General features: G+C 42.4%; 1 protein-coding gene and 1 long non-coding RNA gene across 2 annotated transcripts in view; one reads left to right on the forward strand and one right to left on the reverse strand.

Annotated features, from left to right (window-relative positions):
• LOC127365437 (NALCN channel auxiliary factor 1) overlaps positions 1-15,237 on the reverse strand; it is a 77,417-nt gene extending 62,180 nt beyond the window's left edge. The window contains exon 1 of the mRNA XM_051403494.1: positions 13,873-15,237. Within this exon, the coding sequence (XP_051259454.1) occupies positions 13,873-14,604 (732 nt within the window). The 5' untranslated portion in view covers positions 14,605-15,237. The remainder of the gene's footprint in view (positions 1-13,872) is intronic.
• Positions 15,238-17,888: 2,651 nt separating this feature from the next.
• LOC127365449 (uncharacterized) lies at positions 17,889-19,537 on the forward strand. The gene is made up of 2 exons (XR_007885210.1): positions 17,889-18,337; positions 19,285-19,537. It is a non-coding gene; the product is annotated as an uncharacterized LOC127365449 (long non-coding RNA).
• The last annotated feature ends 7,340 nt before the right edge of the window (positions 19,538-26,877 follow it).

A 26,877-nucleotide genomic window follows, 5' to 3' on the forward strand; every position in this document is an offset into this window, starting at 1 on the left:
AGAGGCTTAGCAAACAGCCAATGTCATAATCCTTCCAAACAATTTAAATAACAATTTCACAAGCCCTAAAAAGCATGTTGGTGTTACATTTTGAGAACAAAAGAGCGCTGATATTGGATAGGTATTCAAAATCAACAGATAACCTCAGACTGAGTATCAGCATGGGTAGTTTGGGCGAAAAATCCGATCACAAGAGAGAACCTGAGACAGAAAGAGGCCGAGTATGACGTTATGGTGGGCTGCGGGAGGTGAATAGAGGACTGATGGACACAGAGGAAGAGATGAAAGAGAGAGGCGAAGTAATTCTGTCAGTAACAGTCCTGCTGTCCTCTGTACAGGATATGACCCTCATCGTCCCCTATCAATCAGTCATCATCATTTCCTATGCCAGAGTTGTGCTGCCAGCATCTGTGTGCCTTGACTGAAATCATCAATCTTGGATGGGGAGGGAGGGAGTGGGTGTAAGACCAAGCCCCTAAACTCCCAATCACCAGCCCTCCCCCTGTTTGTCCCCTCTCTTTCTACATGTGTGTCCAGCCCCCTCCCTTTCCAAGCATCATCAATATTATTCTGTTGTCAATCTCAGAACCACCCCCCCCCCCTTCTCTTTCTTCCTTTTTCTTGATGACTCCACCTCCCAATCTGTCCCGTCCGAAACCTCACCCCTGCTTTCAAATGGGAAATCAATAAGTCAGTTTGTGAAAGTCGCCCTCGTTCTCTCTCACTCTGTTTTCGCTTACTCACTCACACACACACACACACACACACATACAAACGCAGCCACATATACAGTAATATGCCCACCCTCATATCCCACCAACACAGCTACTAACACAAGAACAAATCATTAAATCCTGAGTGTTAGATATTTAAAAAATCTGTCAGACAAATTCACATCTCCTCCTGTCCTATGCAAATACACTGCACTGCGGGAAGGAATTAACACACACACACACACACACACACACACACACACACACACACACACACACACACACACACACACACACACTGTATTAAACTGTAGGAATGACAGCACATTATGCAGGTGCTGCAATGCATACCACAACCAACTGACACCAAGGACAAGAGGACACTGAACAAAATGGGGGGCCCTCACGTCTATTTGCTAGAAAATCATTAAATTTTGAAAACCAACTAACCAGACCAATACCAAGTATAAACTCAAACTTTTCCTTGAAAAGTTATAAAATTAAATTTTGAAAACACCAGCAATAAAGTATAAATCTCCCCTTTGTGTGGCTTTTCGACTGGAGCATCCTCCTCCACCTCCACTAAAGAGCTGCTCAGAGACGTTTCCCTGAGCTTTTCAATGGGAACCATCTGGGAATGTCTCCTACACAGCGGGTGAGACAGTCCAGAACGGGACTCAGGAAGCCCCAAGATTCATTGTGAGAACAACAAATTCTGTTCAAACTATTAGCCACAAACAAATATAGTCTGTTACAGAGAGGTCTTTACTTGACAGCTGGTCAAAACATAAATGTACAACAGTGTGTCACAAAGCTAGCTTAGAATCAGAACTGTTTTCAATATGTTCTTCCATGACCTGCTTATTTTTAATTTCTGTTCAGTGCAGTAAGATTTTTTAAAGTTATAAATGAAAATTTTCAATTACATTTAACCCTTTCAAACTATGTTAAGTTGGTGTTTGTCAGAGACCTTCAGGGTCCTTCAGGGATTCCCTTCCATTGAGCAACTGAATTTTACGTTCTCCAAAGAGCACGCTGTGTGACAGTGGAAGCTACCGTAAGAGTGCTAAAAGGGGGATATGAAAGGGTACTGCTGTAAATCCTGCCATAAAGAGAAAGGATGGGAGACAGCTTTATCCAGCTAAGAGCCTGCACAGGAGGATTAGGGCTACAGGGAGCAAGATACGAAGAGAGAAGGAGGAGGAGGATGTGACGAACAGGGGCAGCGATTGTGTGACGGGTAACAACCTTGATAAAAATGGAAAGAGGAATAGAAAGGATGCAAAAAGGAAATTAATGGAGGATACAGGGAGACGATAGAGTGGAGAAAGTGTCAATATGGAGGTCAGACTCTGTAGCATTAGCGAAGAGGGGAACGATATCTACATCAAAACACATTCATGCCTTCCAGGTTAGAGCAACGCAAACAGGCACATACAGTGGCTGTCTGGACACCATAAAAAGCTTAATTTTATGTAAAGCTCATCCCTACTGTCTAAATACTCAATGACTGCTCTCTCAGCTGTCCTCTAGGATTCACATGGCAACACTTTGGTGTCTGGAGCATGAATTTTCACACATATAGCACACATATTTGTGATCAAATGGTCTCTGAAATGAGTCCCTGGAAGTTTCTGTTTCCATTACTTTTCTAAATTTGCAGTGATTAAAGGTCCAGTGTGTAACATTTAGGGAACTCGCAGAAATTTTATTTTTTCATTAGTGTATAATCACCTGAAAATGAGAATCGTGTTTTCGTTACCTTAGAATGAGCCGTTATTATCCACAGAGGGAGCAGGTCCTCTATCACAGTTGAACCACTGTTTCTACAGTAGCCCAGAACAGACAAACTGAACGCTGGCTCTATGGGGTCTTTCACGTTTTCACAGCTATTTCTCCTTCTCACTTGGTTGAGTCAAGGGGGCGAAACTAAAACCTGAGATACATTTCATGTATATACAGTTTATGGAAAAGTTCCTGAAATCAAACAGGCCAATAAGAACATGTACTAATATGAAACCCTCCATCCAACTATCTACATGTATACACCTTAGTGTGTATGTGTGTGTTTGTTGTCAAAAAAGTGAGGTACAGCAGAGTGTCACAGGGTTGTGGGAGCAAGGGAGAGGAGTGTCCCAGTTCCTCCTGACAGATGAATAATTTACAGTGAATCAGTCAGGGGCTGTCAATGCCACTGTAAAGCAAAACTGCAACAAAAGAGACAAAGCAGGACAGGACTAAAGCACCATTCATGTTGTACAGGCAGTTTCCAAGTGGGCAAAAGAAGGAAGAAAAGGAATAAAAAGAAGAATGAAGCATAACAGTGGGAAAGACGAAGTAAAAGGATGAAGAAAAGAGTAACACAGCTGCAGTTGACAAATGGCAGATGGGAGCTGAGGACAAATGGACAAAAGGGTTTTAGACAAAGAGGGAACATTCAGCAGGTGAAAAACCCCACTAACCCCTCCATCATCCATCCACTTCACACACACATACAAACACACAGCAGGGGAAAAACCATTACGAAGAGGTGCCGATAAGACCCTCATCATCAGGTCAAGCTCCCCTCCATTCCTATTCTGTCTTGCTTTGTTCCTTTGCCATGTTCTATCTGTACCCATCAATAACCTCTCTCTCTCTGCCCCTCCCCGCTCTGTCCACAATCAAATTACTGTGTCAGACTGGAGGAGGTGTCGGGGTAAGGATACTACTTGCTTCGCTTCAGCCCACTCACCAAATCTTCAATCTGACCACTAAACATACCACACACCAGGAAAGGTTCCACAGTGGTGAGGTGGTTGCTAGGTGCTCCTGGAGTAATGATGTGAATAATTAGCCTCTTTGGGTTCATAATGAGGGCTGTGAGGAGGACAGCACAAATTCATTTGCATCAGTTTGAATGGATGTGTTTAGCCTAAATGCTCTTTTGAAGGTTTTTCCACCCCACCTGGAAAACACTTTTTAGGAGAAACACAAGCGATCACACACTGTCTGTAAAAGTCTCTGTCACATGAGTGGTTGTTACCCTCCATCATGCAACACTCCATCATGCTGCCCCGGAAACAGCCATGAAGCAATGCAATATTGTTGTCTTGATTTCTATAATTATAAATATTCATCATGACAATTACTAAGAAGAACACTGACATCAACAACCCCCTTGTGCTTTTATTTCTGAATGTTACCACTGAAACAATTAATTGATTATTCAATTAGGCGATGGACAGGAAATTAATTGGTTACTACTTGTTTGATCAAGTAAAAATACTCTAGTTCCAGCCCCTCAAATCTGATGATTTGCTGCTTGTCTATGTCATATATGATGGTAAATTAAATATATTTAGGCTTGGATTCGTGGTCAAATAAAACAATTTAAATAGTCACCCTGAGCGTAATTATAATGAGCATTTTTCATTATTTTCTGACCATTTATCAATCAAATAATGAACTGGTTAATCGAGAATACAAAAAATTGGTCCCAGGTTGAAAAAAATGTTTTAGTAAACATAAAACTTCAAATGAATAGTTCAAGCTTTCTTGCTGAGAGTTAGATAAAAAAGATCAACCATTCTTGTGTCTGTGTAGTAAATATGAAGCTAGAACCATCAGCCAGTTAGCCTAGCTTAGCCTGGGTCTGTCTAAAGGTAACAAAAACCAAATTTTATACCGGATAAACAAACAAGATATAAGGTGCATGTAAAAAAACCAAAAAGAAAAAAGAGTAACCCCCCCACAAAACCACAACTGTTTCCCCCTACATTCAGTATGTTTGCTAAGCTAATCTAACTATATCCTGGCCAGTAGCTTCACATTTAACGGACAAACATGAGAGCGTTATCAACATCCTCATCTTACTAAATAAGTGCATTCCCCAAAAAGCTGTTCCTTTATTCCACATGACAAATAATGATGGAAACGACCACAGCATGCCACTATGCCACGCACTCATGCATGCAAACATACGCCCTCACTCAGCACATACACACACACACACACACACACACACTCATCCATTGACAGAAACACTAGCCTGATTAAAATGGGAAGGATTAGGACCAGGTGCTCAAATGAATTGTTCGTACAATACCCAGAGAAAATACAGTATGTCAAGGGATCTGACACGAGCCCATCATGCTGCACACATCACTGGGTATCCCCTCTAATCTAACCATTCATTTGTCTTCTTCTCTCTCCCTCTCCACCCCTCTTCTATTTGCTTCCATCACCTGATCGCTGTCAGCCTCTCTCCCCTTGTGAGGTGTTGCTGGTTATGCTACAGTATGCCGTGTGTAAGTTTATGGCATGTACGTGTGTCCGTCTTCTCTCGCTGTTCTGCTCTGCTCTCTCTGAATCAGGACATGCTGTGAGCGGCTGATGATGATGATGACTCAGTAATGTGAGAATGTCACCGAGGCTGGGAACTGTGACTGGTTTCTGTTTCCCTGCCAGTGATGCTCAAAATGTAGCTTTCTCAGCACCCTTCACTATTGCTGCTGTCAGTTTCTTTTTGTTCTTGTAGTTTTTGTTCTCATTTCAACTGACTTCAGAAAATCCAGATGTAATTTAATAAACTTTCCGTCAATAAGTCTCCGTTGGCCTGATCCCGAATCTGATTACAATCCCATGTTTTCCCCGGGCTGAATCAGGGTCAACACTACTTCCCACAAGTGAAGTTGCTTCTAAAAAGCACCAAGAATAGTTTGTGCACTTCAGTTCTGTAGTCACAACATTAGCAGCTTAGCTAGGTAGCTAGGTAACATGGACAACTCACTTGGATGGACTACCCTGACATCATTTTTGCTCGTCATTACAGGCTCTCACTCACGCCACCTCCTCACATAACAAATCAATGTTCTTTTACCCACACAGATCATCCAGTGGTTACATTGATCAGGGATCAGATAAACGCCACAACAGCAGTTATGTCTTCTGTATGACCTTATGTGCTAGAATCACTGTCCTGCTTTCTTCCTGTTGCTTTTAATGTGACAGGAACAATGATGGCTAATTTCACCATCACTTCAGTAGCCATTATCCCTGGGCCTGTAAGTAGCTACTTCCACTGACATAGTTACACTTTGAAAGCAATTACATTTGCTTCTTGAAGAGATGGACGCATTGATACCTTTTCAATATCTGGCTGGAATGCTTCTCGTTTCATTCTGTTTGTAGTGCTTTTTGCCTTTTTTTTGGGCTGAAATTAGATTTTTGATAGGCCACCTAATAGCTATCCGATTCAGTAGAAATACATGGAGTGGGTAAGTGTCAATGGAGTCCGTGTTCAACTCCCTTCTGGAGAATTTTATTAAGTTACTAATTTCCCTACTGTGGTATGGTTTTTTGAGTCTTAAACACCAACTACCTCCACCCTTTAAATGGTTGTAGGTTTAGCTTCAAGATACTTATGGTTGATATGATTTAGGTTAGATGCAGAGGACGTATGATTTGTGAACAACCAGAGAGGAAGTGCTGCCTCAGAAGTCGAGCACAGGGGAACAAAGTACCCTGCTCTTTGTGCATGTAAACAGAAAGTGAAGATTTGATAAAACAGGCTTGTTTAAGATGAGTCCCTTCTCGCCTGGTGGCTGCAGCCGAGGGAGGTGACAGAAAGCTTCAGTCAACTTGGACAGTTTCCAGCAGCAACAGTATATACAGGAAGTCATATAGACATGTATTAGATCCTGATTGAAAAACAAACATTTATCAGCCAAGTCTATTCAACATTTGCTTAATCACCAATAACCCTGATGTTCTGGCTGATGTGATAGATCATTCAGTACTGAACAAGTAGGCCTCCTCCACAGATTTAGCGTTGCACTCCTATGATGTTCTCAAAATCAGTGCAGCAGAACCAGAGATTTCATCTTTTTTATTTCACACATTCTTCATCCTTGTCTAAACCTGGCACCTACATTACCCATAATGCAACTCTGCTGACAGTAAGGTCAGGTGTGTTGCGTTATAGCAGCGAATGTAGCCTCAAGCCACTATAGCCTCAAGTGCAGATGAGGACCTCACTTTCTAACTCCACGCCCCCACATTTTGTTCTGGACATCATCTGGAGGTGATTTAACAGATTTTGTGCTCCTCCCTCTTGGAAGGCTTTATACTATTTCACTGTGCAGTACTCCCCAAGACCTGTAAACACACATTGATTTTCTGCTTTAAAATGTCATTTATCATTGTAATAATAATGACAGTGTTTATTGTTTAACCCTCATCCATTTAAAAGTTTTATGTAAAGACCCCGTTCCCCTCAAATGCATTCATAATTCAGATGCATTTATCCCTCAGAGAGATTGTAAATGAAATGTGATGTGCTGTTCCATTTCATTTCTCATCAAATATGAACACCATTAAACAGCTTACAGACACGTATTCCAAAAATAGTGTCTAAATAGCACCTACTTGCACTCTCTGCTTTATAAATGGCTGCTCAAATGAAGTTCTGATTAAGTGGATTCCATTTTTATCAATGATTCATTTCATTGACTAGCAATTTTCTATTCCTTTCACATAAACAATTCTGTAATGTCATGCTTGCGCACAAGAACTGAATTAGAATGCGCATCTCAACAGAAATGAGAATTTGAGACCAGAAATGTGAAACAGTGCTGGGCTGCCATGTTAAAGCTAGTATTATCTCAGATGGTCTCCACAAATTAGTGTTTTTATGAATCCAGTTGTCATTAGCTTAAACAAATAAATGGCTGATGTTTACAGATTTTATGTGAACAGTGTTTAATGCATTTTTTATGGAGTCAGTTATCAATAGCAGCCATTTCCGCTCTCTCTAGCCCCTTCTCTCTCTTCACTTTGTCACAGAAAATCAAACCTAACACATCACCCACTCATCAAATCATTCAACTAAGCATACCAGTGAGATGGAGGAGAGAAGAGACAGATAGCAAGTGTGCATTTGTAAAAGTCATAATTTGTTTATGTCATATATCTGATTGAATTAAATGCATTAACAGGACTCATTGCAACTTTTATCTCATTATGAGTGGAGATAGGTTCTAGCCTATACAGGAACTGGATGGATATATGCAGCTTGTTCTTGCACACAGTCATACACAAGTGCATGGACGAGCACATACTAGTGTTGACTTTTTCAGCTGACCTAAACAGTACCCACGCACCAGGCAAACAGGACAGTTCTCCTCGAAATATTAACCGAATGAGGGAAAGAACTTTTCAGAGTGGTGGCCTGCAGCAAAGAGGGAGGAAGATTATATGGAGAGTAAGAAATATATGGGTGTGGATGTGTCGATTGGAGCAAAGGCCCAAGGCAGCGAAGGAGGGAGCTGTACGGTCTCATTGTGCTCCGTAGACGGGGAATAAAGGACGACGAGGAGGCGTTTCCATGGGAGTGCTGCTGTGTTCTTCTCGAACAGACGCATTCCCTTATCTCCTGCCTGGGGAGAAACAAACACTGGCAGCTCATATGAAGGGGAGTTTCCCTGGATCTATTTGAGCTGTGTAGAGAAGCAACAGAGCCCTAATTGAATTTGAGGGAGAAAGAGAGAGAGAGGTGCCGGACTTGCAGTAAGGCCATGCTGTCTGTGTTGATAGCAGAGCAATCTGTACATTATGTGCTTTGTCAAAGCCTACTTTCATTTAATCTACATAAAAAAGATTTATATTAAAGCAAAATGTGTTAACAGAAGCACATGCTGAGTCAGTATGTTTTCTCATGGTGTTACTACCACTGAATGTTTAGTTGTCCCAAAGTTATAGAGTAGTGTATAATACAGATACAAATACTGTATATATTTTATATAGATCTACTTTATCACTTCAAGCTGAAATATATGCTACGTATATATGATTTACATTTATTTGCTATTTATATGTACACTTTTAGCTTTGCTAACAATGGAGCTCTAGGGACAATGTCAGTCTGCTGATTGGTTATCTCAAATATACACATATACGTATCCTATATACAAATATTAATAAATATATATGATATTTTTAAAAGGTTTTTAAAGTCCCCAGGTTATATATTCTATTGGCTTTGACTGAGACACTGACCACAATTGTTAGATGGACTGGCAAAATCAATCTCACTACACAGTTCCATAGTAGCTGTTCTGGAGCTTTCAATTATATCATACAATTTCCACTTTTATGCCAAGGTGGGCAAAGTGGTCCTTAAAGGACATGGAAAAATGGAAATTTAAACATCTACAATTCCATTACAACTTGACAATCCCCATCTGCTGAGGAAGAACATGCAATATGATTGATAGGTCTAGAACAGTTACTAATGAGATCATTCGTCAGGAATGAACTTTCAGAATAAAATAAAACCTGCTGTGAAAATTTAAAACACAGGTTGAATTTCAATCACTTTGTTGATGCCTTCATTTTTCCTCCAGTGCCAACATCAGGTCAAAATTAAAATTTGTTGCTAAATAGCTCATTTTAGCATGCTAACATGCCAAATGAGGATGCTGACCAAACACCTAAACATCAGCATGTTAGTAATATCATTGCATGTTAGCACGCTGGCATTCAAATTTAGGTTTTACCTCACAGAGCTGCGAAGACTGTAGACGTGCTTCACTGTAATTCTGTCCTGTTCCTCCCTACATCTCTGGTCTGCTTCTGGTGGCGTTGTAATGCTAAATATCCCTCCTGGGGAACAATAAAGTTTTATCTTAGCTTTTCAAAATGTTGCTTTGACACTGAGACTCCAGCAGGGACTTTTTGTAGTTCTGCTTTATTTAATGGAAAACACAATCAGCCTATCGTCACTCCAGAGTTAAAACATAAACCTAAACAGCTCAATTAAATAGGGGCTCCACTGAATAGTCTTAGAGAGTGATAGACGAGAAAAGGTGATTGAATAAGCAGAGGGGCCAGGGAGCCTGGGTGAAGGAGCACACAGTGAGATCTGTGTGGACAGGCCTGTAATTGAAGGAAAGGAAAGGGGCCTTAACCTAGATCAGTATCTATCACTCCAGCTGGAAAATAAAGCTCAACACCCACATACAGTCTTTCCAGAGAGGGAGAGGGATAGAGAAATCAGGGCCCCTGATGAGAAGTAAGTCTATAAGGAGGACAGAGAGAGGGGTGGAGGTGATGTAGAGACAAACACTGGACACGTGTGTATGTGTGATGTTCGTTTCTCAGAGCTCTGACACAGATGGGAGAAAGGCAAGGAGAGAGGATGTGAAAGTAAGCGAGAGACAATGACAGATAGAGGGAGAGAGGAGATCAACATGTTGAGATAGAGCCCTGGAGACGCAGCCACCAGAGAAGCAGAGAATTATGGGAGTGCAAATTAAATTACACCGGAAGGGACAGTCAGGTCTGGACCTGCAGGAAACACTGCACATGGGGCTCCTTGTGTGAGTGTGTGTGTGTGTGTGTGTGTGTGTGTGTGTGTGTGTGTGTGTGTGTGTGTGTGTGTGTGTGTGTGTTTGTGTGAAGAAAGAAAGAAAGAAAGAATGAACAAGAAGGAAAATGGAGAGACACACCAAATCTGCTTTTGCACATCCCTCTTCCATTATTACATTACTGCGCTGGTGCATTGTACAGTACGGTGTACTGTACAAATCACACTGCACCAAAAGTTCAAATTCTTTACATTTTTGTAGCAGAAAAGCTTTGTTTGATCACAATAATGTGATAATAATGTGAACTTCCTTTAATAAAGCATGCCTGCATGCATGTTTGTCCAGTTAATCTTATATTGCCATTCTTCCATCTCAAATGAAGAAGGTCTGGACAAATTATTGTCTGAAAACATCAGATATTAAGATATTAAGAACCTCAAGCTACTGTAAATGTGGTTGGTTGACTTTATTATTATTATCAATAATATTTAGAAGCTAAATGGAATTCAGCCATCATTCATTTTGTAATTTAAATTTACCTGTTGTGATATGTCAAAACATCGTATCAAATAATCTTGTTTAGGTTTAGAGTAAGTTAACAGGAGTGGTGACTATGGTGTGGGACTTTGGTTACTGGTTCGGTTACTTTAGTAAAGGAGTTGGGATTTGTACAGTCCCTTAATTTGGAGCAAGTTACACTTCTGTCTGTGGCATTCAGACCTAAGCCCATTTGTTCTTTCTGAAGATGTGCGTTGAAAGAAAAGGGGGAAAAAATGTCACAAAAATAGAGTTTGATTTTATTTAAAAAGGTCATAAAACAGGAGTGCACTGTTTAATCAAACGTTAATCAACAGAGGTAAATAGTGCATTTGTTGAGGACTATTTTCAGCTGTGAATTAATACAAATTTGGAGCACTAATGAATATTTACAGCAGCAAGGCTGGGTATGATTTGACTTAATAAACTACGGTGCCTATTTTAATAGTAATGAACTTACAGGGCAACACTGGCTCACTGATTTGAGTTTTTGGGAAACAATGGAGGTTAGTTATATCAGGCTTTAGCTACACAGGTAACACATGTTAGTAGGATCAAATCATTGTTGGTTTTTATCTTGGATTATCTCATGGATAAATCCACTTTGTTGACCATGAAAAAATCTATAACATTTCACAAGCCATGTCCTGTCAATAGTAGAAAAGTTAAGGACTTTTATAGCCAGTATAACTAAACAATTTATACGGCCACAGTGAAAACAAAACTTAGGCCAACATGATATTGACAGTGGGAGGTAAGGAAAGCACTTCTGAGCGCCAAGCCAAGCCTCTTTTGTATTTACTGTATTTTGAACATGATGGAGGTCTGACCATTGAAGCAGATCCTACATTGAATTGCATACATACACTGTACCATACATGCAGGTCATCAAGTGAGACTTAACTACTCTAAAAAAAAAAAAACAGACAGCCCCAGACATTTAGTTTGGTCATATTTTTATGCTAGCTTTCCTAAATGCTATGTTCATTTCACTTACTCCAACCAAATATGGAAATATATCTGTCTTGAGTCTAATGAATTTTGATTTCCTTTTTCTATAGCTAACTGGCAAACTGTTTCTGCTTTAAAGTCACATCATAATCTTGCACATTGCACAACACATTTTCCGTTATTCGTTTTCCTTTCTTCTAACCTCACTGCATATTTGTTCAACTTAACTTATACAACATTGACAACACACATCTACATCGTACACATGTGAACACCATGTGATGTTCCGGTTTCAGCTCATTCAAACCATTTAAAAAGAACCCTTGAGCAGCAGTTTAAAATGTGGAGAGTAGAGAGGTCTGACATGAGAGAAATAAAAGAGATAAGAACGAATAGCAATAATTGTTGTTTCAAGTTGTCTAATGTCTTTTTATTGTCCAGCAGAGTGGTTCTTCAAGAAGCAGTGGTTTGTGATGCAGGCCTGGGGTGCTGTGCTTTCACAAAGGTCATATGAACACTGAAGCAGATTAGCAATTCAGATTGGGCTAAAGGGGCTGCCTGAGTCTGATTACATTAGCAAAGAGTAGGAGTGCAAATGCACACAAGTGATTAGATGGCATAAGAAGGAAGCAGCTATAAGATGTTAGAGGAAACAGATTCATGCACATGCATATATGCATGTACACAGTTTCTGGCAAACAGGCATTACAATAAGGTATGACTCACAATAAACATATAAACAGCACATGATTCCATTGTGAAGGTTTATCCACAGTATATCCTCCCACTAACTATGCTTCCTCACACACACACACACACACACACACACACACACACACACACACACACACAAGGATTATCAACACTCACAGCCTGGCACCCTGACCATCTGCCCTTGTACAATATCCATCTTGTAGAAATGAGTTTGGGCTGCTGTATCATTATTAGGGCAGCTTTTAAGGGAAGACCTCCTGCTTTCCAAGTGCATTCCCTGACCTGTATTATAGTGCTGTTGTGGTGATGGTGATGCAGCTCTCCCAGCTTTGGACACATTTGAAAACAACTTTCATTACAATTACAAAGGTTAATTTCAAGGAAATTGGTCAAGCTGCATGAAACTTTTCAAATTTCTGCAATGTGGATATCTCCCACATCCCTAGTGTGTTAACCATATTCCACATCTCCCATACCAGCAATTCCCAATCCTGTTCATGAAAGACCTCCACGCTGCATATCTTCCATCTATCACATGGGCTCATGATATCCTGTTTGGCTGAATTTAGCTAATCAGGGTGAAAGTGGAAGAGATGGAGAACATGCAGTGGAGTGATATGCTTTGTTCAAGAAATAACGTTGGTGTTGGTCTTAGTGCCAATGAAGTGAACTATATAACCATACTTCACTGCCAGACAATGGAGTACACAGCTAAAAAAAAAACAAGCGTGTCCTCCTGAAAGGCCTTTTGCAGGGCCCCACGGACAGCAAGCACACAGGAGGATGCACAGCTGAAGGAGAGCTGTAGCCTCTGCAACAGTCCAGTGCCCAACAAATGAAATAGATTGTAGTGTAATTCCCCACCATGTTTCTATTTACAGGTAGGTTTTCATTGTTCAGCACAGCCGAGTGGGCCTTGACGCCTGAAGTAACAAGACAGTGTGTTAATCTGTGTATCTGTTTGTGTGTAGGTGATATAGACCTAGGTATGTCATGCTGTTGGCATACACGACATGCATCCCGCTGGCTGAGATATGTGCCGTAAGACCGTCATGTTATTGGAACAACAAGCAAACTGGGGACAATACAAAGCCTGGATTAGATGCAGAAATCACTCGTGTGCTATTAACGATATTGAAATGAGTACCACTCAACAGCCCTCTCTCCCTTCATTTCACAGAGCTGAGGTGCAAGCCTGGCCCTTACTACAAATGTCAAACTTCACTTCCAGAGTCACAGTTCACAAAGTAGTCCATATTAGAAAGATTGGAGTGCCAGAGAAAGAGAACGGAGGAAAAAGAGAACGGAGAGAGAGAATGATGAAGGACTGCAGACAGTTGACCTGTCTTCTAGCCCCCCCATGCCATTTTCATGTGGTGTAAATATGTGTTTGTGCAAAGCCTGAATGATGCAGTAAAGCACTGGTGGTCTGACTCTAAGAAATAAATACCAATATACTGACAGATATGCCCAACGGTTGCCATGACGACTGTAAACCCACCCCCTTTGCACTTGGCCGTGTGCGCGCGTGTGTGTGTGTGTGTGTGTGTGTGTGTGTGTGTGCGCGCGCGCGCGTGCGTGCGTGCGCTACCCGGCCTCGGTAGTCCTACCTTGCATTCCTCCATGCACGTCCTAACCGAGTATGCATCCGTCTCGTATTTCTGAACCAGCAGTTCAAACTCCCGGTAGTTCTCCTCCGCCAGCTGGTCAAGACTCTGATAAGCCTGCACACACTTTGTGCATCCCAGCAGATCAACCCCCATGGCCATATCCAGGGTGCAATTCAAATCGTCCGGACTCGTAAACCCGTAAAACAAATCCAAAAGTGAGTAGGAATTACAAAAAGAAAGGTATAAATCGCTCAGATTCACGTACGCCAACTGTGTCCCCTTTTCCCCTCCACCGGAGAGGCCCAGGCACACGGTCTCCGCGTCCGTGAAAGTAAAGCAGTCTTTGGACAGGCTGTCAGGGTGACAGGTGTCCATTCGCCACAGAGGTTTGGTAGAATTCCCTAGAAAAATAACATCTTGCTCTCTGGCGAGACGGTGGGGGTCAGGTGATGTTTGGATATGGTGTTGGTGTTGGGAGTTTGGGTACTCGCCCATGTCCGTAATTGCAAGCCCCTCGTCCGACCGCTTGTCTCGGGTTCGCGTCAGTTTCGCCTCGGCGCAGAACCACAAGTGATCAGAGAGCAGGACGGTGATGAACAGCAGAGAGGCCAGCGACAGTCGCCATCTCTGGGCCCGCTCCGACTCGGTAAATGGCTTCTCGTTCTCTCGGGGTGCAAACCAGAATTTTAAGCCTTCATCATGCTGCCGACGCATCCAAGCACCCCTGGTCATATTTTAGGAAAGTGCTGCCCTGGCCGACTCCACCGCGGGGGCTGCTCTGCCACAATACTCATTGACTTGGGGGGAGATGGACTCCGGTTGGTTCTCCTCTGTAACGGTGGGGTGCCGTGCCTCCGCCGGTCCAGGGCGCTCCTCAATCGCGCCCGCAACAATCGGTGCTATTCCGATCCAATTAGCGCGCCCGCACAGATTAAGCTTCGCGCTGCCGCATCCCGGTTCTCCATGGCTCTCCGGGGGGAAACGGCGTCCTCTTTGACCGCATGCCCCCTCTCCTTATCGTCCCTTCCCCGGGTTTGTTCTCTAGTCGGGGGCGCAGGGAGACCAGCTGTTGCGAGCCTCTCGGTACTGATGCTGCGCGTCTGCAGCCGTTCGCTTTGCAGATTCACTTAAAGGAGAGCAACGAGCCCTTTCGATGCACGCAGGCTGGTTTCTCTGTCCCGTACCTGGGCGGAAAGCCTAGAATCATTTCTCCCGTTGGCCATTGTCATCTTGGACCGCGGTTAAGTTGCCGCCATGTTCGTCTTGAAACACTTTTTCGGAGAGCTGGGTCTGTTTGCGTCATCTCCATCGTTGCGATAGCTCCATCGTTGCGCAGTGGCGGAGCAGCTTATTACCTATGTGCATACACACACACATACACACACACACACACACACACACACACACAGAGGGAGGGAGAGAGAGAGAGAGAGAGAGAGAGGGAGAGAGAGCACAGACACATTTAAAGGTGGTAAAGGATGTTTTGGGTATCCACTCTGCTCTTCATGAGTCCTAATAGTCGCCAAATATTGTCTTGGTGAAGCACAAACACACACTTTTGGCGACATCTTGCTTTTGGTGCAGGATAGACGGGATTTCATTCACAAGAACAACAATGCAGTTAAGACATCACACTCACTGTTTCCATATAGTAATTAAGATTCATTGATCCGGACCATTTCATACACGCAAGGTAGGCTGTAAATCCTCAAAATTACAGAGCTTTCTCTCTTACCCAGAGGAGACGGATGTGAAATTAAGATGTAGGAAATTAAGGCTTTGACAACACTAGTGAAAACTAGTCAGGCTTGAGCCACAGAACAAGCGGAAAGCAGCTGAACAAGCACAAGGTTTAACAATATCATATAGCTACGTGTTCCCTGCAAGTGGGTCCCCATCTTATCAGTTGTGTTGTGTTTGGTGAGGGGGTTGAAAACAAACACATGATTTACAGTATGGCCCTATATGTAATGTTACTGTTGTGGTGTGTGTGTGTGTGTGTGTGTGTGTGTGTGTGTGTGTGTGTGTGTGTGACTGAGAGGGAGGGAGAGATAGGTGGTAGTTGCTCTAGGGTGCTGAAAGTAAATTACAGTATTTATCCTCATCCTTAAAGCTACTAATCATTGTCAGTGTGCATGGCTTGGAGTGCTACCAAAGAGAGTGTTGCTTAATGTTAATGGGCTGTATATTGGGGATAAGACAAGAGATGATTACCTGATTAATTTGTGCTTAAGGCAGGGCGGGAGGCAGCTCTTTCTACAATTTGTTGTTGGGGAAATGTGCTCTTCTAACACCAATCCAATTAGTTTTAGTGCAGCCAGTATCCCTCTGCCAACAAAAAATTATGCAACAACACACTGAATAGTGCTGGGAATTAAATGAAAATGGTATATATTGAGTACTGAAGAACAGCACTGAATTTGAGCACCATGCATGGCTCTCCGCTTATTGTTATCTGGGTGAACGCTGTAGTTTACTGAACTATGTAAAACTGACCTCAAACACAACAAAAGTGTGTTTATTCTCTCTTGTTGTGTTGATGATGGCATTGCACCTTCAGTTGAGTGCACTCCAGAGCTGTTAAAGGAAAAAAATAAATAAAAAAGTCAGTAATGTAGGGCCATTTCTGTTAGGTTGTCCTGAGTTGAGGGAACAAGTCTTGTCAATAACATAATTTGTTTTATGTATTGCCAAATGTCAGTGGGTACGCACACAAGGAGATTCAATTTGCTTGATGTTTTCGAACCCTCTCGTCCCGTGATTCAACCGGTGACTGAAAGTTCAACACGCAGGGCCTGAATTTTGTTAAGAGCATTAACTGGATTCGAAGACGTGGAAGGTGTTATGGCAAACATCTGTTGTGTCAGTGCTAGGGGTGTTTGAATGCTAACCATTCATCACTCATTGCTCTCACATATTATGTCACTGCAGGATGCTGTGATCATGCCTCGCGGGGATAGATCCTACCCTGGCTGGGATTGTGTAGTCTGCCTTAAACTGTGGTTGCTCAATTTCATGTCTACCCTAACTGTGGTGTGTTTGTGCATGTATGTGTATGTCTGTGCCCTTCCCACGCCCTGGTCAGGAGTCTCATATAATGCCAGATCTGCAAATTCATTGTTTTCGAGCTGAAAGCAACTCCTGAGAGCAACTCCTGAGAGGTGGCCAATCAACAACATACGGAGTGTGTGTTTGGCACAGCGGAGAGTTGTCAGCTTCACACCACCCCAACGCTTTCCTACCTGTGTGTGTAGGAGACAGAAGTAGTGTGAGGAAAAGAGTGAGACAGGAGAGAGAGAAAGAGAGAAATATTATGTCTGTGAAATGAATGCAGATTGCTGACCCTTCAATCTGAAGCCATCACAGTAACAGTAAGGGCCGGCAGACGTGACTCATGCTGGGGAACGTGTGTGTGTGTGTGTGTGTGTGTGTGTGTGTGAGCGTCCTTTCAGAAACAACTGTACATACATGGGTACAATTGATTGTATTATCTCATTGTATTGATACATAGCTCTTGCTTAATCAAAGGTAATTTGCACAGTTCAAAAGCACACAATAAGTGCGTCATTCAATATCAAAACCCCTTTAATATCTATTTTTACATCATTGTCCTGTCTGGCTTGTCAACAGCCAGTGTCATTCAGATTAAACTCAACCATCTATTTATATGTGTCTATTTATAAATGTTTTGTAAACAAATCAAAAATAACCAAGTTGGAGGGTTCATTGCCCCTTTAAGTCACTGATTCTGATTCAATTCCAACCACAAAAAGTAAGCACATTCACTGATGTGTCTCCTGAGTCATACAAGAAACATAAACCTGGCTGTTTAAAAACAAATATTTCAGTATTTTTAAGTTTCTTTGTGCACCCCGATGTTCACTATCTCGTCACTGCAATGTGTTTCCCCGCTCATCAGCATTCCTGATGGAGGGAGACAGGGAGGAGGAGGAGGAGGAGACGTTGCTGCCGACAGTCAGAGGAGGAGGAGAAAAGAGACAGGTGACATCATCCAGCTGTGCCATTTGCCAAAACCTGTGTCAAATCCACAACCTTCACACCCGCGACGGTGGAAATTGACCTCTTTAGGTGGATCTGTCACTATATCTGTTTCCAGCTCTCGTTCGCTCTTTACAGCTGGCTTCAAAATGCATGCTCTTCTCTCTCTTCCTCTCCACTTCTATTTTCCCTTTTTCTCTTTTTCCTACCGCCACCATCTCTCTCCATCCTTCCTCTCCCACTCAGCTGACCCTATACGACTCTTCTGATTTGACTCTTCCTCAAGCTCTCGCTCACCATCACCCTATCTTCCTCTGTCTCTCAGTCTCACTCTCCTGATGCGCTTTCATCCGCCTGACGTCAGAGTGGAGAAGAAGACAGGCTCAGCCTCTCTGATTGGTCAGAGAAGACAACACCCTCAGCCCTGGCTTACTGAGCCTGAGTGGATGTTGGGGATGGATTTAAGGTTAGTGTATTATCCCACTCAAGAACTAGTATAATATGCACTTGCAAAGATGTGTTTGTGTTTATATGTGTGTGCATAGATGCATGTGTTTGTGTGTGTGTCTGTTTTGTTTGTCTGCTCTTATGTGGGGTTATTCTGCTGCTGTGAGTGTGTGCCACGGTGTTAATATATTATTATTATTTGAAGGAGAAAATTCATTCTTAGGAGTAGTAGTTTTCACAAATATACATCAGCTCAAGGTCGACTAGCTTTCAACTGCATCTAACTCCATCTCCATCGGCGAGTATGCTCGGTTATAATCCCCCAACATAAGTATGGAATTGTTTTTGAAGTATTTTTGCAAGTTTTAGCTCTTAACTGGAAACCATGTGTAATCTACAAATAACGAGTTTCCAAAATATTCTATCTAGGTTTTTTTTCCCCCCTGTATTAGACAGGATAGTTTGAGACATGGACACGCAGAGAAACACAGTAAGGGGCCACAGGTTTGATTCGAACCCATTTGATATTTTCCATTATTGTGTCTGATATGAACAGCAACTGTAATAGAACTTGACAAAAACAACAAAATGTGATGGATTACACAACAAAAGACTCTGGAGTCCACCCATTGATTTTCAACCATACAGAAATGAATGGGAACCAATGGCTGCCTGGAAGGTGAAAAAAATAAAATAATGTAAAAAATAATCTGCAGTGATGTAATGTATACATTATTTGCCATCAATGAGATTAAATATGCAGACTGGTATGGTCCGTGCTTGTATGTGAGGAGTGATTGGTGAAACAAATGTACATTGTTCACACTGTTACTGTTCAGTCACAAAGGGGATTAGGCCGATGATGGAGATACCATCATGCAGTTCAGCTCCCCAACCAGCACCACCTCCACTCAGCCTCAGGGTTTTACTCTCCTGATCGATTGACTCACCCCATTTCCATTCCAGGAATCCCTCAGCGGCTTATCAACACAGCTCACTTTCCCAAGGACACTGCCGATTCCCATATCCATGATCCTGGATTCCTGGCCTATATTTCCACCGTGGAATCTGGATCTCTGCATTCACCTAGCCTCAAGCTTCAAAGGAAATGTGCCTGTCAGGGAAGGCAACTTGTACCTCGCCAGGGAAACATACAGAATACAAACACATCCTAGAGAAGACTGGTTTGTGTTTGAATAAAATCTACTGATGGAAAGTCTCTTGCATTATTATGTGTATTATTGTTTAACTGGTAACTTAAACATTTTATTCACCACAACACTTCACAACAGTTAACTGAAACACTGCTGAAGATGTGCATAACGTGATTATGTGTGTGTGTGTGTGTGTGTGTGTGTGCGTGTGTGTGTGTGTGTGTGTGTGTGTGTGTGTGTGTGCGTGTGTGTGTGTGTGTGTGAGGGCGTGTTTGTTCTCTCTTACCTTGATATTACATCACTGATGGCCTAAGACTATATCCTGATGCTCTCACAGTCTTTACACAATGTCATGCATGGGCAATGATTGCCCTCTCTGGCAAAGTCCCAGAAGTTTGCAGAAATGCTAATCACATAGCAGGTTTAACTAGATAGATAGATAGATAGATAGATAGATAGATAGATAGATAGATAGATAGATAGATAGATAGATAGATAGATAGATAGATAGATAGATAGATAGATAGATAGATACTTTAGATACTTTAGATACTAGAAACTAGTCTATTTTCTAACAACATAACAATTTAAAATTAGTTTTTCTCTTTGGACAGCAAAGAAGATGCATTTTGCACATGATTTACTATTTGACACTACCGTAAAAACAGGTTTTGAATGGTTAAGAATTGATGAGGAGACATCTGTTGTTTTCTCATAATGTTTGAGACATGTTTGTACATTTATGGTTTCCATATGAGGTATACCCATGACTGTGGTGATCTCCTGACTTTTCATCTACTACCACCATCAGATCAAAATTCCAGTTTGTCTAACACTTTGCAAAGCAATGTAAAAATTATACACAATCTGGCTTTAAGGAAAGAGATTAAGCAATGCCTAATCAGACCAGAGATATACACACATTTCTAATGAGATCTTGAATGCAAGGAGTGTCTTGATCAGCACCAAAACTATGGGCCCGCTTCCTCCAGATGGAGGGAGCAAGCCCCTGTAACATCATCTTCAGCCCTAGAGTAAACAGCAGAAGGCAGGATTTACAGGGACTCCATGGCTGAGAGTGAGGCTCCACACTCCAGCTGAGAGAGCTGAGGCCCAGCCCAAAGGGTTTTTGTCACCAAGAATCCCTGCTGTCATCACCAACCTGAGGTGGACCTACAGTACCTTATTCCCTCCCTGTCTGTCTACCTAATCTCATCTCCTACTCCTCTGTCGTTACATTAAATTCTACTGACTTAAAAATAGAGATCAAACCGATTTCGAGTAGGTGTTCTTCTGCGCCTGCACAGAGCTGTTATCACTTGAACTTAGTATTCCTCGTGTGATGCGAGCATACATAAAAATTTAATTTGCTGAATTTAATGGGACAACACATAGAAGACTTTGGATGAACCATTTATTAATCCAAAGCATGGTAAAGTGCATGAGCAAGGAAAGGAACCTGGCGTTTCTAAATGCATTTGCCTCTCACTAATCTGTGCTGTCAGAGAAAAGCACCTCCTGATGAAAGGGATATGTCTGCCCCTGGATCCAACAGGAAAGTGGGAGAAAAAAATGCATATTGAAGCCTTTGAAGAACTGGGAGTGAAGTCAAATCCTGGCTAACATGGAACCTGAGCAGCATCCAGCACCGAAATCCAGTCACCTCTCATCCTGTAGGAGTGGTGTGTTCACAGCAATAAAGATACAGCTACTACCCAGATTGTGTTTGGGATGGGGCTGGAGAAAGGCCAGGGTAGCTCTGCTCCAATCCCCCAGCCTCATCTCTCCTTCCCTCTCCTCTTCTGCTTGTAGTGTTAGTATGCTGAGCCTTCGAACAACACCAAGCAGTCCTTTAAATCGACTGTAAGTCAGTGGTTAAAACACACCTCACAGGGCTAATCACACAGGTCCTAGCTAATTTATTTTCTTCAATCTGTGTCTCACTTATGTCATCACTGTCTTACTGTGTAATTGTAAAATCAGATCAGATGTAATATATCAGCAAAAGAGACTTATTTTACAATACATGTGCTATCGCTGCCTTTTTGGCAGCCTTATTGCTGCTCTTTTGGTGCTTGACCAGCTTAGTTATCATAGCCAGCAGTGCCTGTCTGTAAGCTGTCAGTCTGTCAGTCGGTTGGCAGGTCCACCACTTTGGTTCAGGCTGAAATAACTCAACAGCTATTCAATGGATCGCCATGGAGTTTTGTACAGACACATTCATGTTCCTCAGAGGATGAACGCTAATGACTTTTGTGATCCCCTGACATTTCCTCTAGCGCCACCAGCAGGTCATAGTTGTCACTTATGAAGGAAATATTTACAGTAACATTTGCTACATGAATTTGACCAAAATTTCATACGTACATTAATGGTTCCCAGACAATCAATCCCAAAGACTTTGATGATCCCCTCTAGCGCCACCATAAGGTTCACATTCAAGGTTTTAAGTGAAATGTCCCCACAACCACTGAATTAATTGCCAGTAAATTTAGTACATTCATTTCCTCACAGGATTAATTGTAATAACTTTGGTGATCCCCTGACTTTTCATCCAGTGCCATCACCAGGCCACAATTGTAATTCCTTTATGCAAGCCTAATGACATTCCCATCAGCCTCAGCTGTACATTGTGCTCATTAGAAAGTATAAGCACGCTAACATGCATGCTAAACTAAGATGGTAGACATTGAAGAGATTCCACTTGCTAATGTTAGCATTGTCATTGTGAGCATGTTAGCATGCTGACATTTGCACTGCGTCCCAAAACACCCTCACAAAACTGCTATTGGGCTGTAGACTCTTCTAGTCTTGTTATCATGTAGCTTAGTTCCTCACTCAGCATCTCTATGTGGCTTCTTTGTTTGCAAATAAAGCCAAGGTTCAATCGCTATCTAATCTAGTATGCAAGGTGGTGTGTTCTGAGTGTGAGCCCGGGCCTGTGTGGCACTGTGCTGTACTCGGCCTAAGCCCTTACTCTGCGTCATCCATCTCATCACACAGACGGGCCGACCTCAGATGACTTTGCAGACACACTCTGCAGTCTACCAGTCACGTGCGAATCTCTCCCTCTCTCCCTGTGGTGGCTTGCTCTACTTCTGGTCACAGCACACATCTGTGCTTCTCCTGGCAATCTAAAATCTACGCCTAAGTGAGACAATCAAAGGTGGAGTGCCATCCATTAGCGACTGTTCACAAGTTGCTTTTTAGATACAGCACTGTAAATTCAGTTAACCTGGGACCATGTTAAATGCAAAGATCGTGTCACTGTTAATTGTGTTAGTCGCCTATTTGCAGCTTGACTAACAGCGCCATAAAAAAGCTGCTTTGATGTGAAAGAGTCTTGCCTCCACTACAGCAACAAGTCACAGCACACACACTCATGACCCCTTCCTTCCTAAACAACCATCCTCTTTTCTCTCTTGGACACTTATCCTTTCTCTCCATCAGTCATGCTCCTCTCTGTGAGGCTCTGTAAATATCTACCACAGACAGAGTAAAGTTCAGGAAAAGGTCAAAAGTGATAAATTCTGCACTGGCTCTGTCTACTGTGTATCACTGTAAAGCCGGAGTTTGAGAAGGCACCCAGTGTTTCACCTCAGTGTATCCATGGTTTCATCAGCTGAGAAGACAGCAGCAACATGATCTGCCTTCATTTTTCTAACAGCTACTATCAAGCATGTAAACCATTGCTGCAACCATTAAAACAGACCCTCTCAGCAATGATCCGTGGAAAAACATCAATTCTTTTCACCGTGGTCCTCTGGGCTCGCTGGAGCTGTGATGCATTGCACCACAGAGATGCTCGATTTACAGAAAGGAGACTAGGGGAGAATAAATGATATGCTGAAATTATGGCTACAGTTAAATCAATCTGCCTGAGAAGATCGGCATCCTCTGATTTTGCGAGCTCCCGTCACACAGCAGCGCTAATTTATGGGGTCACATTGGGGTCATGGCTGTAGCTGCAGTGATACACTGTAATCAAGCTAGGGTCCAGAGAGCCGAGGCCTGGGGAACATAAATCAACCACATGCCACTATATATTGCTGGGTGGTGAACTAACACTCACTTGCACTCTCTCTCTCTCTCTCTCTCTCTCTCCACACACACACACACACACACACACACACACACACACACACACACACACACACAGCAGGACAAATAAGCTTTAACTCATTTATCCAGGTATCACACGGTCATCAGGATGCACACATTCACACACAGATACAGAACAACCAGCTCTCTGCTAATTCCTCCCATTAACAGTGACATTTAAAGATATCTCCCCCAGTGCACAGTCGCCAGTGTAAAGTACCTTTTCATTAAGCTCTTATTGTATGGGCCTCAGGGGTGAGGAGGGGAGGTGCCTGGGAGTGTGTGTCTCCCTGTGTGTGTGTGTGTGTGTGTGTGTGTGTGTGTGTGTGTGTGTGTGTGCATGCGTGTGTGTGAGGTAGAGAAAGATAGAGAGAGAGAGAGAGAGAGAGAGAGAGAGAGAGAGAGAGCTTGAAATAGACAACAACTAAGAGCCAAGTGTGGAGATAAAGAGTGGAAGATTTGGAGGGGAGGCAGTGATATATTGTCAGGATTCACAGGTTGAAACTCTTGTCTTTAAATCACAAGGTTCCCTGAGCAATGGCTATTACGCTGACTTACTACAGGGTCATATGACTGAATAGGGAGAGATATAGGAAGCCGGATACATATATCACTACATGGAGCTGTATGCTGGCCCTTTCTCTTAATTCCCCCCACTCCCCCTCTCTCTCACTCTAGTCTCTTTTCACACAACTGCCTGTGTACAGGTAAATATTACACATTTCGAAAATTGCATGTTGTCCTATAATAACCAGGTCATTTACTTTGATTTTATAGCAGCCATGGATGATAGCATTGGTCAGTGAGACCAGTATGTTCACAAAAGGTCTTGATTGGATGAATAATTGTTGAGCCTGTAGTGCCTACGAAGCAATGTGTTGGTGTTAGTAGACTTACTTGCCCCCAGCTGGGCAATTAGTCTTTATTTGTAGCACACTGCTTCAGGATCTGTTCAGGACATGGCCCACTGACACACACTGATGAATAAGTACCTTCCTCTCACACTTGCATCACATGAAGCACTACTTTCAAAGCAGTGATACCGTACAATAGTAAATTACAGTGTGTGTGTGTGTGTGTGTGTGTGTGTGTGTGTGTGTGTGTGTGTGTGTGTGTACACAACCCTTATTCTACTGCAGCGAAGGTACAGTAACATTCTTGTAGTGTGTATAAGCTTTTATTCCAGCGTGAATAAGCTTAAGTAATTCATTATCTAATTTAGATAAAGATCCATTTTGTAAGTGCTCTAAATTTGAGAACTTAAGACTCAGCTTCTATAATTTAAATATCAGTTTATTAAAAGTCAAAAGCCTAAATTTAGACAAATGTTGTTCACTCCTTCCTTTTAAACCTAGCTTTTTTGGTCATTCACATACCCATACAAACTCACACTCGCATGCACAAACACACACACTTAGTAAATGAGAAATGAAAGATGGCCTTTCCGTCCCCACAGGATAAAACAGTAACCTTTCAACTGGACCACAACCCTGCCTGTTTCTACTGGCGACCAGAGTCTACATGTCCTCTGGTATCAGCTCAGTCAGGAGTGATCTCCCAAAACAACTCAAACAATCACTTATTACTGGTCTGACTGACCTTCAAAGTGACCGAGCTTTCTCTAAATTGAGTGAATTTGCTCTTTAAGTGGATGGCAGTTACCAACATGACCCTATATGCACTCAAATTCCTACAGTTTACCCCACCTTTAGAAACCTCTTGACTTCACTCAGACAATGTGGCTGCATTTTTCAAGGACAGTGGGTTCTACTTCTCTGCAGAGACTGAGGTCTCCACAGGCTAAATTGAACACATTGTAATTACAGCATGCCCTTGATATTGCACTTTTTCAAATAGGGCTTGCTGCTGACACTATTTCATGGTTGCACCTCCTTCAAAAAGAAAATGTCCTTGACAGAGAAGCATGTTTTGGCTTATCCCGATGTGATGAGCTCTAGGCCCAAGGTAGCTGTTAATGTATTACTGTAACTGAGAATAATAACAATGCAAACGATGATGATGATGATGATGAGGATGAGGATGAGGATGATTACTTTGGTGATGGCAGCTGAAGTGGTTATTGCCTCAGAGGAATACTCATGAAACATGATTATTCACTTTCTTGCTAAAAGTTAGATGGGAAGATCAATAGCCCTTTAATGTGTAGCTGGAAACAGCAGGCGATTAGCTTAGCATAAAGGCTGGAGGGGGAAAGAGCGAGAACTTCAAAAGTTCAACAGTACGCAACACACTTCTGAAGCTCACTGATTAACATGGTTTATCTTGATTATTTGTGGTTTTACGATTTCTTGTCGAAAAGTGTCTGGTCGCACTGAGTTTTGTCGTCGCACTGAGGTTACCAGGCAACCAGCAGGTGACTCCAGGAAGTGGCTATGCCTGGTCACTCTCCACTTAGAAATACTTAAAGCACGTAACTCCTCATTAAAAACACAACATGTCATTTTAACATGTCTGTATGTGAATGGATTAAACAACTGGGAGCTTTAGAGGTGCTGGTTGGCTCTTTTAACAGCCAAAGCCAGCTGTTGTCCCCTGCTTCCAGTCCTAAGCTAGGCTAATGGCCATAATGGGAGTTGTATCAATCTTCTCATTTAATTCCTCGCAAGAAAGCAAATTACTAATCCTCAGCAAGAAAGAAAATACCCGTAACTATGTGACAGCAAGATCAAAAACAAAGATTGTCAAAGACAAAACACTGGCATTTCTGGACGGACTGCATTGATAAACAACCTGATTTAGCAGCTCTGGCAAGTGATGTTACCACTGTGGAGGTTGTTCAAGTCTCTGAAGAGCCAAAGAAAGCCTTCTTGGAAATTCATCTTTTCATCTTTATTTTTGGCACAATGACCAAATGTGCTAATTATCTATCTCCACCATCAGAGGAGGTTGGGCAAAGACCGGGAGTTTAATGATTGCTTAGATAAGATCATTCACACTCTAAAGATGCTGCAGATATGACAGACGCATTTTAGGGAAAATGGTGACCACTCTTCATTAATGTCCTGCTTATCATGGTGACTATATCAAACATAGCGAGGAATATGACCAGAAGTGGCTACAAGTCCTACGTGGTTCATCATTGCACAAAACCCAGCACCTTCAAATCCAATGCACGGAAACCATGTCCAGTCAACATATAATTACCCTCTGTGTTGCTGTTTATTAACTCACTGAATGGCTTTGGTTCTTTCTTTAACCTAATCCTTTACTACGGTGGCCCAGAGGTGTCAGGCCGAATACAAAAGCCACAACGCACCCACATAGACACGTGTTCGCATAAACC

This window comes from Dicentrarchus labrax, unplaced genomic scaffold, assembly GCF_905237075.1.
Source record: "Dicentrarchus labrax unplaced genomic scaffold, dlabrax2021, whole genome shotgun sequence".
Lineage (NCBI taxonomy): Eukaryota > Metazoa > Chordata > Actinopteri > Moronidae > Dicentrarchus > Dicentrarchus labrax.